At 41.0% G+C, this 14003-nt stretch overlaps 1 protein-coding gene across 3 annotated transcripts; it reads right to left on the minus strand.

Annotated features, from left to right (window-relative positions):
* Window positions 1-1689: 1689 nt before the first annotated feature.
* LOC106569471 (protein lifeguard 3) lies at window positions 1690-13144 on the minus strand. 3 transcript variants are annotated; one of them, XM_014140848.3, is made up of 12 exons: window positions 12866-13144; window positions 9925-10239; window positions 9666-9733; window positions 9522-9586; window positions 9375-9428; window positions 9203-9253; window positions 9056-9095; window positions 7655-7692; window positions 7488-7575; window positions 7275-7370; window positions 5410-5463; window positions 1690-5161 (listed from the first exon to the last, which is right to left on the minus strand). In XM_014140848.3, exons 2-12 carry the CDS (start codon window positions 10232-10234, stop codon window positions 5012-5014), a joined length of 1014 nt encoding a protein of 337 aa, XP_013996323.1. In that variant the 5' UTR covers window positions 10235-10239; window positions 12866-13144; the 3' UTR covers window positions 1690-5011. The 3 variants fall into 3 exon arrangements, with proteins under 3 accessions (XP_013996323.1, XP_013996324.1, XP_013996325.1); XM_014140849.3 differs by having other exon boundaries at window positions 9925-10235; window positions 12866-13140; XM_014140850.3 differs by lacking the exon at window positions 7275-7370.
* Window positions 13145-14003: the final 859 nt, after the last annotated feature.

Raw genomic sequence — 14003 nt, forward strand, 5'->3', positions numbered from 1 at the left:
CATCTTCCTCTCTGATAAAGCTACCCAAAATTGATACTGGCTGTCAATTGTCCGCTAGTTAGCAGGAGAGGGCTGTAGAAAGCATGAAGAGCTTTGCACATACCCAAACCGACCACTTTTACACAGCAAGGATGGCGGCGCCCTGTAGGAAGGTTGTGAGTTCTGTGATTGTGAAAGGTACTGTATGTTTACTCTGAACTGGTACAAGTAAGTAAGCATTTCACTGTAAGGTCCACACCTGTTATATTCGGCGCATGTGACAAATAACATTTGATTTGATTTGAACTGTCTTTATTTCAATATAACACATAGAGGGTGACAGCAGTTTTTGTGGCACTTATCATGTAATGGGTGTTCCTCTCCTTGTCTGCTGTTCTTCATCTGGTGCACAAGTCTGAAAACACAGGTCAGGTGAAAACAATATGATGGCTAGTAATTGCCTTGACCTGACATATACTCTCACTGTTTCAAGTTTGTGTCAGATCCCAGGCCAGTCACTATGAACACAGCGGTGCCCGGTCAAGTTACAGGCTCTGTCGCTGAGGTGTGTTCCTCTCTGGTGTCTCACCCAACTCTACTGGCCACTGATCAGCAGAAAGTGACTGACATGCAGAAAGATCAGAAGAAAGCGACAGAGGAAGAGGATGACCGACCAGAGTACATCCCCACGAGAAAGGCCAAGAACCCCATGATAAATATCGCATATACCTGGTGAGAACCTCCCTCCCCTCTGTGTACACTGGTTGAATCAACATTGTTTCCACATCATTTCAATGAAACTATGTTGAACCAACGTGGAATAGAACTTGAATTGTAGACTGCCCAGTGGGTCTGTTCTCTAACATGGTTAATATTCAGATTTCGGTTGTAAAGAAACGGCTGACAATTTGATGTTGTGTTCAGTTGAATAACCTTGGTAAGTTCCCATTCTTTCTCACTTTCCCCTCTTTCTCTCTGCATGATGATAGGTCTCATTGCAGGTATAATAGGGTTCATCCTGACGAAGAGAGAGGTGGATAAGAACCATCTGAGGACTCATCAGCAGATGAACAGATCCAACGAGGGAGAGTACGAGGACAGTCGCTACCGCAACAACAGACTGGACTGATACCAACTGAATTGAGAAATTGAGTGAGCTTGAGAAACTGAGTGAATGTGTGTCTGTAGCATGTGTGTGTGTATGCACTGCCTCTGCTGGACTGAAAGAGACTAACTGATCAAATGAAAACAATTAGTGTGAGAGACACCGATACTTGATTCAGTAATTATGTTCGCAACCACAAGAGTTTATTTTAATCAACTCTCCTTATTCCATGATGAGCACACGCTCAGCTTCAAGAAGTGATACCTGGCTGGATCAGTATAGGGCCCAGTCTTTCCTGACCAGACTGATGTCATGGCTTGCTACAGTATTTCACTGCTTCATTCAACAGATCCCGTCTATCCAGATTTTCCGGACTTGTCTGTGGTTTTACCATCTTATGTGTTGATGAAATAGCTTGACTATCTCTTTAAAAGGCCAAAGTAGAATTATAGAGACATACCATTATGTTCTAATTCTATGTGTAGAATGCCCCAGTTAAAATATGCCCCACATGATGTGTATGTTCTGTATATAAAAAAATAGTTGCGTCATCCTGGATATTTATCTTATCAAATGTGATTTGCACACAGATTCAATTACACACGTGACAATAAAATATTTTATTTGATATGAAAATCAATAATGTGTCCATATTTTTCTCATTAGGAAGCTCGTATAGACTTTGGCAAACTGTCCTCCAAGCTAGCACCAAACATTCCATGGCAACCACATTCTAATTAGTAATCTCAGTGGAATGTAATGATTGTAATCGTTACTGTCTGGGCAGCAAATTGGCGCAAAAGGTTTCAGAGACATACATCTCAAAACGAGTCTAGAGATGCCCCTAAGCTCAGTTATAGAATTAGTTCACCACACCCAGTTCCAACATCAACCACTATAAAATTGACCTTAGATCAGTACTTAGGGGCAGTCTACCTGCACTTCCCTCAGTACCCAACTCAAGGGTGTCAGCTAAGTACACCCTTTGAGGCGTGTTCCCTTTTGATTTAGCTCAACGATCAATAATTTCATCTCAATATAAAGTGGCTTCCTTTCTTCTCATCATGTAGAGAAGAACATCAGATGTTAATGCTTTGATGTGTACATTTTGGACTGTTCTCAGCATAGAGCCACACAGTGAAGGTTCCAATCGTTTTTCCACCAGTCATTTTTCCCATAGGGGATTTTAGAATCCATACGGGTTGTGTTTCGTATAGGCTTACCATGGTGCGATGTTTCAATAACTATGTAAATCTCTCTCGGACAAGGTGACTTTTATCAATATATTCGTCTCTATTTACTTAGATTTGAAAATTCTAATTTGCATCAAAGTAGACCATGCAAAACTACAAATCGCTGTAAGTTCCTGCACATCATCTCTAGCTGACACCTTTGCTAACAGGTATTGTGTCAATTGAAAAAAGTTCACAGAATTGTCCATTTAAAGAAATGTAGCCAATTTATTCACTACTACATTTAACTAACATTAGATAGTTAATCCAGAGATTCTTACCTTTGCCTCGAATTTGGCAGTCTCATCCAGATCATCATGGCATTTGTAGTTCTTTATGATAGCCACATTAGCAGCTAATTATCATTTTATTTTGGAGGGGTAAATACAGGTGAATATATTGACAAAAGTCACCTTGTCCTAAAGAGATTTACAGTTATCAAAATGTCATGCCAGGGTAAGCCTACACGAAACACAGCCCTTAAGTATTTAAGTGTTTCTAAAATCCTGTGGAAAAAATGAACAGTGGAAAAATTATTGGAACCATTTCCTTGTTTGACCGCTGGGTTTTATGGGTATTATGACTCATACTGTGGTACTCTATAGCCACGGAAAGTAGGGGTGCTGCACCCCCTGAAGAATCTGAATGTAACAATAGAAATTCTCACAAAAGTAGTGCACTGTGCCTTTACTAGTCCTGTATTAGCCGATATAGCCGGTCTGTAGCGCCACTACCCACTCGTCAGTGGAAAAAGCACAGCTCCCCGACCCCCAAACAGCTTCCTGCGGCTATGGTTCTCAGTGTTCTACTCTAATATTTGGAGTTGGCAGCAGTTTGCCAAGTGATCAATTGGAATGTTCTGTTCTGAGGGTTCTAAACACACATTTGAGCCTGGTATGTTCAAACCAGTACATAACAATAAAGCTAACAGAATATCACAATACTATATTAGGTATACTCCTATATGTGTGTACATAACAATAATGCTAACAAAATATCACAATACTATATTAGGTATACTCCTATATGTGTTAACAAGTACATCAGAAACAGACATCGCATTTACATAAAAGCATATCTTAAAGATGGCATCACTATGGCTGCGTTTAGACAGGCAGCCAATTCTGATCTTTTTCAGAGCTGATCTGATTGGTCAAAAGACTAATTAGTGAAAAAAATATTAGAATTGGGCTGCCTGTCTAGACGCAGCCTAAGGTGACACTCATTACCAAAAAGTGCATAAAAATCAAGCCAATCAGCACTGAGCTTTCGCTCATGATTACCCAATTACAAATGTTACGATCATAGAAAAGCATCAGACAGAGTAAAAAATAATATATATTCCTTCCTCTCTGTGTCTCAGAGGAATACTGATATTGGGGGGTGTATTTATTAGTGCAAACCGTAGTTAAATGTTTCACATTGGAAGTGAACAATTTCAGGAATATCCCTCCCCGTTTGGTTCCTGTTGTTTTTGTTTGCCTCCTAGTGAATACACCTCAGGGTTGCCTTCAGCAGGCACAAACCTATTGGACAAGTTCAGAAAGTATCTTACTGCTCCCAGCTCATAACACACATTTTTACTTTATAAACAAAAAATATCAACAAAAAAATAAAAATCTTCCTATAAAGATAGTTGGATTAAAGTTACAGCTTTGTATTCGGTGTCTGTGGTGGAAAAAGTACCAAGTTGTCATACTTTGGTAAAAGTCAAGATCCTGTACCTTAATAGCAAATGACTCAAGTGAAAGTCACCCAGTAAAATACTACTTGATTAAAAGTGTAAAAGTGTCTGGTTTAAAATATACTTAACTATCCATAGGGGCTCCCGACTGGTGCAGCGGTCTAAGGCACTGCATCTCAATGTAAGAGATGTCACTACAGTCCCTGGTTCAAATCCAGGCTGTATCACATCCAGCTGTGATTGGGAGTCCCATAGGGTGGCGCACAGCTGGCCAGGTAGGCTGTCATTGTAAATAATAATTTGTTCTTAATTGACTTGCCTAGTTAAATAAAGGTATAGTAAATGCTATGAGTCATTTAAAATTCCTTATATTAAGCAGCACTATTTTCTAGTTTTTTATTTACGGATAGCCACGGGCACACTCAATCATTTACAAACGAAGCATTTGTGTTTAGTGAATCCGCCATATCAGAGGTAGTAGGGATGACCACGTGTTCTCTTTATAAGTCTGTGAATTGGAATAATTTTCTGTCCTGCTAAGCATTCGAAATGTAACAAGTACTCTTAGGTGTCAGGGAAAATGTACGGGAGTAAAACGTATATTTTCTTTAGGAGTGTAGTGGAATAAAAGTGAATGTTGTCAAAAATAGAAATAGTAACGTACAGATACCCAAAAAACTACTTAGGTAGTACTTCAAAGTATTTTTACTTAGTTACTTTACACCACTGGTGTCTATACTGATATATTACTACATGTCTTCGCAAGCAGATGCATTTTAGCAGAAGAGTAGACTTCATGAAAATTGCTAAATATGTGTGTTAGCGAAGTCAAATCCATAGAATTAGAATTAGTAGAAGGAACGTTCCCATTCAAAACAACATTCTATGGTAGGTACACCAGCATTTCCATTCTACTCATTCTACTTCTATAGTGAGTGCAGTTGCACTGGTGAGCTGAGTCTGCCTGTCTCAGGGGGGGAGGGGATGAGAAGGAAAGTTGTTTCCGGGGATTCATCTGTTGGCTGCACCAATAAGCTGCAGCAGGCACATGAAGATCTGGACGATGTCGATGTAGATGGAGAGCGCTGCGAACACATACTCCTCTGGACTGATAGAGTTCTTCCCCTTGCCGAGCAACAGCTGTGTGTGGTACGCCAGAAACTATACACAGAAATACACCAGCAAGATATCAGAAAATATATGAGCAATATATCAGTAATGTACCAGCAATAAGTCAATGCAGACAAGAAAACAGTACATAGATAACACTAGCAACACAACTACAAAATGTGTCAAAATACCATCACTACAAAGCACAATATATTATACATATATGTTATAGGAAGAAACACATTTATACAGTTAAGGTGGTTCTGTCTGTACTACATCTACTTGTGTATTGTACTCACCAGTGTGTAGACTATTGCTCCAATGGCCGCATACACCATGTGAAGCCAAGGAATCTGGCCAGGAGGAGACAACGCCATTAGAAAACACTGAACCATTACTGTAATACAATAGACATGGAAAACAAACATGACTAGGCATGGCTAAAGGTGTGTGTGTGTGTGTGTGTGTGTGTGTGTGTGTGTGTGTGTGTGTGTGTGTGTTAGTGATGCGTGGGTTATATCTGAGGGGCGGACGGGTTTAGGGTAATTAAATATTATGTGGATGAAGGGCAAAGGGGGTGGCAGGCGGATTGAATAAAGACAAAACAATAAATCATGGATTTTTTTTAAAGGTATCATTCTTGTGCAATTTATATCTATAGGCTACATTAAGGCCTTTCTTTCATTATTTTAGGCTATCTGGCATTAGTGCAAAAGCCTAAGCTTTAGGGTCCAAATGTATGTGCCTACACGCTAATCACCAAACGCTTTTGGGAACGGGCAGAAAAAGTTAATGTCAATCCACGGAGGCAAAAAGTACAACGTGAGTTTAATTCAATAAGAGAAAAGCTGCGAAAGGACAGCAGAAAATAAAGAAAAGGTAGGGCCAGAAAAGTCATATTTGTAATATTTGGGAAAGATTTGGTGAAGTAATTTTGCCACTTCACCAAATATTTCCCAAACATTACTTTTCCATGTTATTTGTGATGATTCTGAGGCACTACACAAATCACAAAACAGGGACTTCAAATAGGCCTATGGCATGTCAAGGGAACTGTAGCCTACTGTTGAGATGGGTTAAATGGAAACTGAAATCTGGACACTGACTGTAGGTCTATAACCTCTCACAGTCTTGCAGTAAAATTACACTAGCCAGATGTCCATTGAAAAAGAGACTCTGGGTCTCAATGGGCTTTTCCTGGTTAAATAAAGGTCAAATAAAAAAAACTGTAGGCAACATTTTGACTTGGGAACAGGAGGAGAAATATGATGCATTTATTTCAGCATCTTGAGAGAATGTGAACACTCAGATACCATCTGTAGAGGTGCTGTCTTTATCAACATCATAAAAGCTGATAGTATTTCAAACACACAAAATATGCATCCAAGCCAAACATGTTGGTTAGTTTTCACAGCTTTCTATTTCCTTACATCGGTCAAACTGAAATTTTGCACAGAAAATCATTTTGTTACAGCATTTTTCCCCGGTTCCTAAACGTCTTTGCTCTGTGAAAGAAGATAACAGAAAACTTTACCTATGTCAACTACATTGAAGCATTCATTCGATCGATTTATAACATTCTGTTGAGCAATGGTTTATTTAGTCTTCTAGGGCAACATTTAATGACAGAAGAGAAGCTGCATGTATCAAATTATAGACAAGTTGACTAACAAATAGCCTTCCAAAATGTTTTAAATTATAAGCAGAAACATATCGAAAATCAGGCAAAAAAATGATCCTTTACCCCCGTCAAAAAATCGTTCTGCAGTCTTTGACTCTAGCCTATAGAGCATTTTCTATATTTTGGGGCGGCAGGTAGTCTAGAGGTTAGAGTGTTGGACCAGCAACCGAAAGGTTGGTGGATAGAATCCCCGAGCTAATAAGGTACAAATGTGTCGTCCTGCCCCTGAACAAGGCAGTTTACCCACTGTTCCTAGGCCATCATTGTAAATAAGAATTTGTTCATAACTGACTTGCCTGGTTAAATAAAGAAAAAATATTTGCGGTGTGGGCCCCAGATTTTAACTTAATCACATATAGTCTGGAGGTTGTGGGTGGGTTATTAGCAATTGCGGGCGGGTCCGGGTGAACAAACAGCTTACCCGCGTACCACTAGCGTGAGTGTTCATGTATGGGTGCGTGCGTGCGCAATATGCCAACTCACATATTTAAAGGAGAGTACAATGGCTGTGATGATGCCTGCCACCATGACAACAATCCCCAGGACACAGAATAGGCCTGTGCATGAGGTGAGGTCCACCTGAAGAGATACATTATGAAGTTTCAAACATTTGCTCACACACACACACACACACACACACACACACACACACACACACACACACACACACACACACACACACACGGTGTCTCTTACCTTGGTCTGGAAGCAGAAGACAGTGGTGATGATACACACAATGACGGTGATGCCCAGAGCCAGAAACACTGCCTTAGTATCATAGTAACTACAGAGCAGAGACAGACAGACATTACTACCACGCTCAGGTGTGTGTGTGTGTGTGTGTGTGTGTGTGTCTCTCTCACCTGGATATGGTGCCTGTCATGTAGGACATGGCCAGTGTCTGTAGAACACAGAATACACAGATCAATATAGACCACCGCAGGTCAGCACCAACCAATAAAGTCCATCATAGAGCAGTATGACAGACTAGCGTGGCCCAGTGCAGAGGTAAAAAAAAGGTCACGCCTGTGCAGTGACTTTCCCCACAGTCCTGTTAGACAGCTGAGAAGGGGAGAAATCACTCTATCACAGCCTCCTGGTTTCCACCAATCAGTGTGCCCGAATGGACATTTCGACTCTGACCCCTCCCACTCCAGGTCAGTGTTTTCAGTTGTAAGATGAAGACGCAAGTTGTGTTTAGGAAGACTGTGCGTGCATCCAAGTAGTGAGTTGTGGGGTTTATTGTCAGGAGGGTTAATGATACGTTATGATTATTGACTGCAAGCAATTACATTTAGGCCTAATTACATCTGTAGCTGTATAGTACTGCTACAGCTTATGTACAGTTTATTTCAGATACTCCACGTGCATGTCATTTATAAGTGCCTGTATTGGATTTAATGCATGAGTGTTGCGCAGTAGATGTTATTGTTTCAAGATGGTTAATTCCTATAGCCTGTATGCACACTTTACCGCTGCGCTTTCATAGTTCGCGCTACTGTTAAGCCATGGTGAGAGATTTTAGAAGTTTCAGAGATTATTGTCAGCGCTCCCGTACAAGCAGTAAGATGTGGTACCGGACACAGATCAGATCTCCACTAGTCCAGAGAGGACCATAAATCTTGCCTGTCTAAGTAATTAATTCTCTCTCGCTCTCCTGCAAGATGTTTAAACATACACTGCTGTTAATATGTGCTGTTATGTGAATATCCCTGTATAGATGCTATGCCATTCTTTCCTGTGTAGATATTCCTATTGCATAGCTGACAACATTTTATATTTAAGCAATAAGGCACGAGGGGGTGTGGTATATGGCCAATATACCACAGCTAAAGGCTGTTCTTAAGCACGACGCAACGAGGAGTGCCTGGATACATCTCTTAGCTGTGGTATATTGGCCATATACCAAACTCCAGAGGTGCCTTATTGCTATTATAAACTGGTTACCAATGTAATTAGAAGAGTAAAAATAAATGTTCTGTCATACGGCTTTCAGCATTCAGAGCTCGAACAACCCAGTTTATAACTGTTCTTACCTTTCAGGTAAATCACTGAAAAGTTTGTGTGTTCATACTATGTGTGTTGGTGACAAAGATAAATACAACTCTGCGTATGGACACATCTGCCTTGTTCTTGCTGGAACGCATGTAGTGGGTCAGAACCTTAATCAGCATTAAGTAGTAGCATTCACAGCCGACGGCTCTGACAAGCTCCAACTAGACATTTTTTAGACAGATCTGTACAGACTAGTAATAGTTACGTACAAAGATGGCCAGCAGGATGACATTCCATGGGAATTTCCTCCTAAAGACGGGAGTGGCCACATTAGGACAGCACTTCAATACAATAAAACATTGTTGTCAACTATATTGTCATCATTTTCCAAAGGAATCTTTAAGAAAGAGACTCGCCTGGGTCCTTTACAGCAGACCAGCACAATGTGAGTGACGAAATACACAGCGCTGCAAAGACATAGGTCAACACAGCTGTCAATCAAACAGGACATGCAAAACATAGGCCAGTATAGCTGTCAATCCAACAGTACTGTAAAACCATAGGTCAGTAATAAGGGATAGTACTTACAATGATGCCCAGTAGACAGCTGGGTTTGCGATCACAAACTTCTTGACAGATCCACTGCAAAGAAGAGAAACTCAGTTATACAAACACACATTTGTGCAGGAACACAAAACCACAGAAACACAGTCCTAGTAACACACACACACTCACACAAATGTGAAGACGGCCACGATTGCGACAGTGACGAGTAGCTGAGATGCCAGGATCATATACACCTAAGAGAAAAATGGAGAGAGAGTATATTATACACTTCTTGTGTGTTTGTGCGTGTGTGTGTGTGTGTTGTGTTCTCACCTTTCGTATGAAGGAGTGTCGCACTTTCAGACTGTCAAAGCTGCCTGCCGCAAACCCCTCTCCATCGCCTGTGACATCAGCAGAGACATCATTAGAGTCATATGTCAGTTCACATCAGAACACATGCCTGAAAATCAACTACTAAAGTAGAACCTATAGTATCAAGTATTTATTTTATCTGTGTGAAGGAGCTTATTCAGTAGTAACAGAACACTCAGAGTAAGCCCCAGACAGGTGAGAGAGGAGGGTTCAGGCTTACCGCTCAGTGCACTGCTAGGCATCGTAGGAGGGATTATAGGGGGCATGGGTGGCATCATAGGCTGGTTGTTGTACCCTGGACCCCCGGGGTAAGGCTGGCCTGGGTAGGGCCCAGCAGGGTACCCGGCAGGCTGGCCGGGGTATGGAGGTCCATGGGGACCAGGGGGGTAGAAGGACGAGGGCTGGCCTGATGGGGGACCTCCATTGGCAGGGAAGCCATAAGCAGGGGGAGGGGGGTAGTTACCACCTTGGGGGCCATAGAGGGGGGAATGAGAGTCATCGTAACCCAGGGGGAAGTCAGACCGAGACATACTGTCTGGGAGAGAGAGGATGAGAAAAGAGAGAGAGAGAGAGAGAGAGAGAGAGAGAGAGAGAGAGGGGAGGAGGGAGAGCGAGAAGTGGTTATGGCCCATTCTACCCAGAACTAAGACAGAAGTCTTAAGGCGTCAACATGCTTCCAGCCCGAAACAGTTCAGAACAGTATGTGAATATATTAGTTTCGATCTTTGGCAAGTTTTCTGGGGGCTGTTCGTGCACACACAAAAAATTCTCGTGGTCAGCCAAAGTTCGGAAGCCGAAGTCGACGCCCCTTCACGGCCGGATAAAAAACGTACCCGATTTAATCTGGTTATTACTCCTGCCCAGAAACTAGAATATGCATATAATTATTTGATTTGGATAGAAAACACCCTAAAGTTTCTAAAACTCTTTGAATGGTGTCTGTGAGTATAACAGAACTCATATGGCAGGCCAAAACCTGAGAAGATTCTATATGGGAAGTGCCCCGTCTGACCATTTCTTGGCCTTCTGTAGCCTCTTTATCGAAAATATAGGATCTCTGCTGTAATGTGACATTTTCTAAGGCTCCCATAGGCTCTCAGAAGGCGCCAAAACGTGGAATGATAACTCTGCAGTCCCTGGGCGAAAAACAGTAGGGGTTTTGGAAAGTGGTCGTTCTGAGAACAATGACACTGGTGCGCGCATGCATGTGACGACTCCATTTTTCTTCTTTCAGTGTTTGAACGGATACAACGTCTCCCGGTTGGAATATTATCGCTATTTTACGAGAAAAATCGTATAAAAATTGATTTTAAACAGCGTTTGACATGCTTCGAAGTACGGTAATGGAATATTTTGAATTCTTTTGTCACGATACGCGCCGGCGCGTCACCCTTCGGATAGTGTCTTGAACGCAAGAACAAAACGCAGCTATTTGGATATAACTATGGATTATTTGGAACCAAAACAACATTGGGTGTTGAAATAGAAGTCCTGGGAGTGCATTCTGACGAAGAACAGCAAAGGTAATCCAATTTCTCTTATAGTAAATCTGAGTTTGGTGAGTGCCAAACTTGGTGGGTGTCAAAATAGCTAGCCATGATGGCCGGGCTATCTACTCAGAATATTGCAAAAATGTGCTTTCACCGAAAAGCTATTTTAAAATCGGACACCGCGATTGCATAAAGGAGTTCTGTATCTATAATTCTTAAAATAATTGTTATGTTTTTTGTGAACGTTTATCGTGAGTAATTTAGTAAATTCACCGGAAGTTTTCGGTGGGTATGCTAGTTCTGAACAAAACATGCTAATGTGAAAAGCTGGTTTTTGATATAAATATGAACTTCATTGAACAAAACATGCATGTATTGTTTAACATAATGTCCTAGGATTGTCATCTGATGAAGATCAAAGGTTAGTGCTGCATTTAGCTGTGGTTTTGGTTTTTGTGACATTAAATGCTAGCTTGAAAAATGGGTGTGTGATTATTTCAGGCAGGGTACTCTCCTGACAATCTAATGTTTTGCTTTCGTTGTAAAGCCTTTTTGAAATCGGACAATGTGGTTAGATAAAGGAGAGGCTTGTCTTTAAAATGGTGTAAAATAGTCATATGTTTGAAAAAAATGGAAGTTTTTGCATTTTTGAGGCATTTGTAATTCGCGCCACGCTCTACCATTGGATATTGGTGAGGCGTTCCGCTAGCGGAACATCCAGATGTAAGATTAATATATGATGCCAAATGTGTTATTTCATAGTTTTGATGTCTTCACCATTATTCTACAATGTAGAAAATAGTCAAAATAAAGAAAAACCCTTGAATGCGTAGGTGTGTACAAACTGGACTGGTACTGTAATCTGTGGTTCACACACACTGCAGCACAACCACACCATACACACATGCTCCTGACAGACATTTCAATTTCTAATAACCACTATTATACACACACCACACATTATCACATACATTGAACACTACAGAGCTCAACGACAGAGAGAGAGTTTAGAGAGTAGAGTTTATATAGACAATTTAACTTGGAGTGATCATTATGGGAGTTCCCACAGTTAGGGATTAAGCCTCTAAACTGCCACAAACAGGGATAGTTTGGGTGTAGGCCTCCACTTTACAATATGCCATTACGTCACATCTCCAGCACTAAGCAACAGTGAAAAATATCAGCTGGACAAGAATGCTTCAACTGCTTACCGCCCATAAAACAGTCCCTGCGTGTGTGTTGGGTGTGTAGTGACACACAGGCTTATGACTAAACACTAACTGCTTCAGCCGTAACTCATGGCAGAGTTTGAAGTGAGAATGTGGTTGTGTAACATTAACTGGTTGGGTAGGTTTCTAATCCAAGTAGTATGCCCGATTCAAAACCGCTTTCGCCCACTGACCTACCAAAGTATCCATGTTTGGCCATAGCCAACACACACACACACACACGTGCTTAAATTAAGTCGCAGGCAAAAGGTAGAATGGCCAACTCCCCTCACTCAATTGTGGTTTAGACAACCGCCTCACAAGGTAACGTGTACAATAGGCCTATTCAGGTGTAACCCAAGGACTACCAACTTCAGCTCATATTCAATCCATATGCTTTTTTCTTTAAAACGATCACCGTGAGTGTATGGTGTGCCGGAAGTATAAAAATAGTTTGACTCACCACGCAATGAATCCAGGAAAAACAAGAACGCAAACAATGACAACAAGACAAAAAACGATTAAGGCGACCAGTCTTATAACACGGCTATAACCACCCAATCTCTAAACGACAGATTATCAAATTATGGAAGTTTGAAACTCTAATTCCGTCGAGTTTTGAAACTGTTAGCTTCTCTCTCTCTCTCTCTCTCTCTCTCTCTCTCTCTTTCTCTTTCTGACCCCTCCTTGTTTCCTCCCGCAGCAGGCAGACAGATGTCAGCTCCAGCCGTAGAACATTTCCTGGAATTTTAGAAGAGTTGTTACTTGTTAGTGGGTGGAGTCAATGGAACTCATGGAGGTAAAATAAAGACTTAAGTGTGCAACCATGTAAAGTATGATTTGTACATGTAAAATATGAGTTGCACCTGTATAATCAGCTTTATAGTCGCACAAAATATTTTGTAACATGTCATTTATTTTTTGAATAAATGCAACAACACTTGCAACCTCGTAACGTGATGTGTGAATAAATGCAACACTTGCAAACATGTAACTTGATATGTGAATAAATGAAATAAGATTTTCAAGCATGCAACTCTATTTAAAAATGAATGCAAATCCTTTACCATAGATAGAACAATGAGACAGATATTTCACTGGATGTATACATGTGATGCATCTGGTTGAATAGCAGTGGGAGAAGATGGAGCAAGATGGATTTTGTCAGAAATTCTGAAACATTTCTCATCAATGAAACATTTGATCTCAATACAGTTTTCTGTATCCAAATCTATAATCCGTTATGGACAGAATGGATTTCGTTTTGTAGACTTTACCCTTTGCCAACAATTCTAAAAATTGCATTGTTTACAAAATGTGCAAGGGCGAATTGAGTTATTGCAGACCCGCACTTCACATAGTAGGCGTTCCCTAACGGAAATATGCAAATAGATGCTAGAACGCGCCAATAGGCTCTCGCTAGCTGGTGCTTGGCTCTGCCCACTTCCTTGTTTGTTTTGCCCACTATGATTAATTTGCTCCCATTGGAAACGACAGGCTGTGGTCATAGCCGCTGGAAGTAGGGGTGCTGAGGGTGCTGCAGCACCCCCTGAAAAATCTGAATTTAAAAAAATGATAGATATATATATACATTGACTTTC

Source organism: Salmo salar, chromosome 14 (assembly GCF_965601325.2).
Source record: "Salmo salar chromosome 14, fSalSal1, whole genome shotgun sequence".
NCBI classification, from domain to species: Eukaryota; Metazoa; Chordata; class Actinopteri; order Salmoniformes; family Salmonidae; genus Salmo; species Salmo salar.

What these genes read in the sequence shown, in the direction of transcription:
- LOC106569471 (XM_014140848.3), bottom strand. Translation starts at nt 10,234, where the DNA reads ATGTCTCGGTCTGACTTCCCCCTGGGTTACGATGACTCTCATTCCCCC. An exon ending in TCATCCTGCTGGCCATCTTT is followed by an intron (nt 7,693 to 9,055) that starts GTACGTAACTAT and finishes TGTGTTCTACAG; the next exon opens with ACACTGGCCATGTCCTACAT. An exon ending in GAGCAATAGTCTACACACTG is followed by an intron (nt 5,162 to 5,409) that starts GTGAGTACAATA and finishes TTCTGTGTATAG; the next exon opens with TTTCTGGCGTACCACACACA.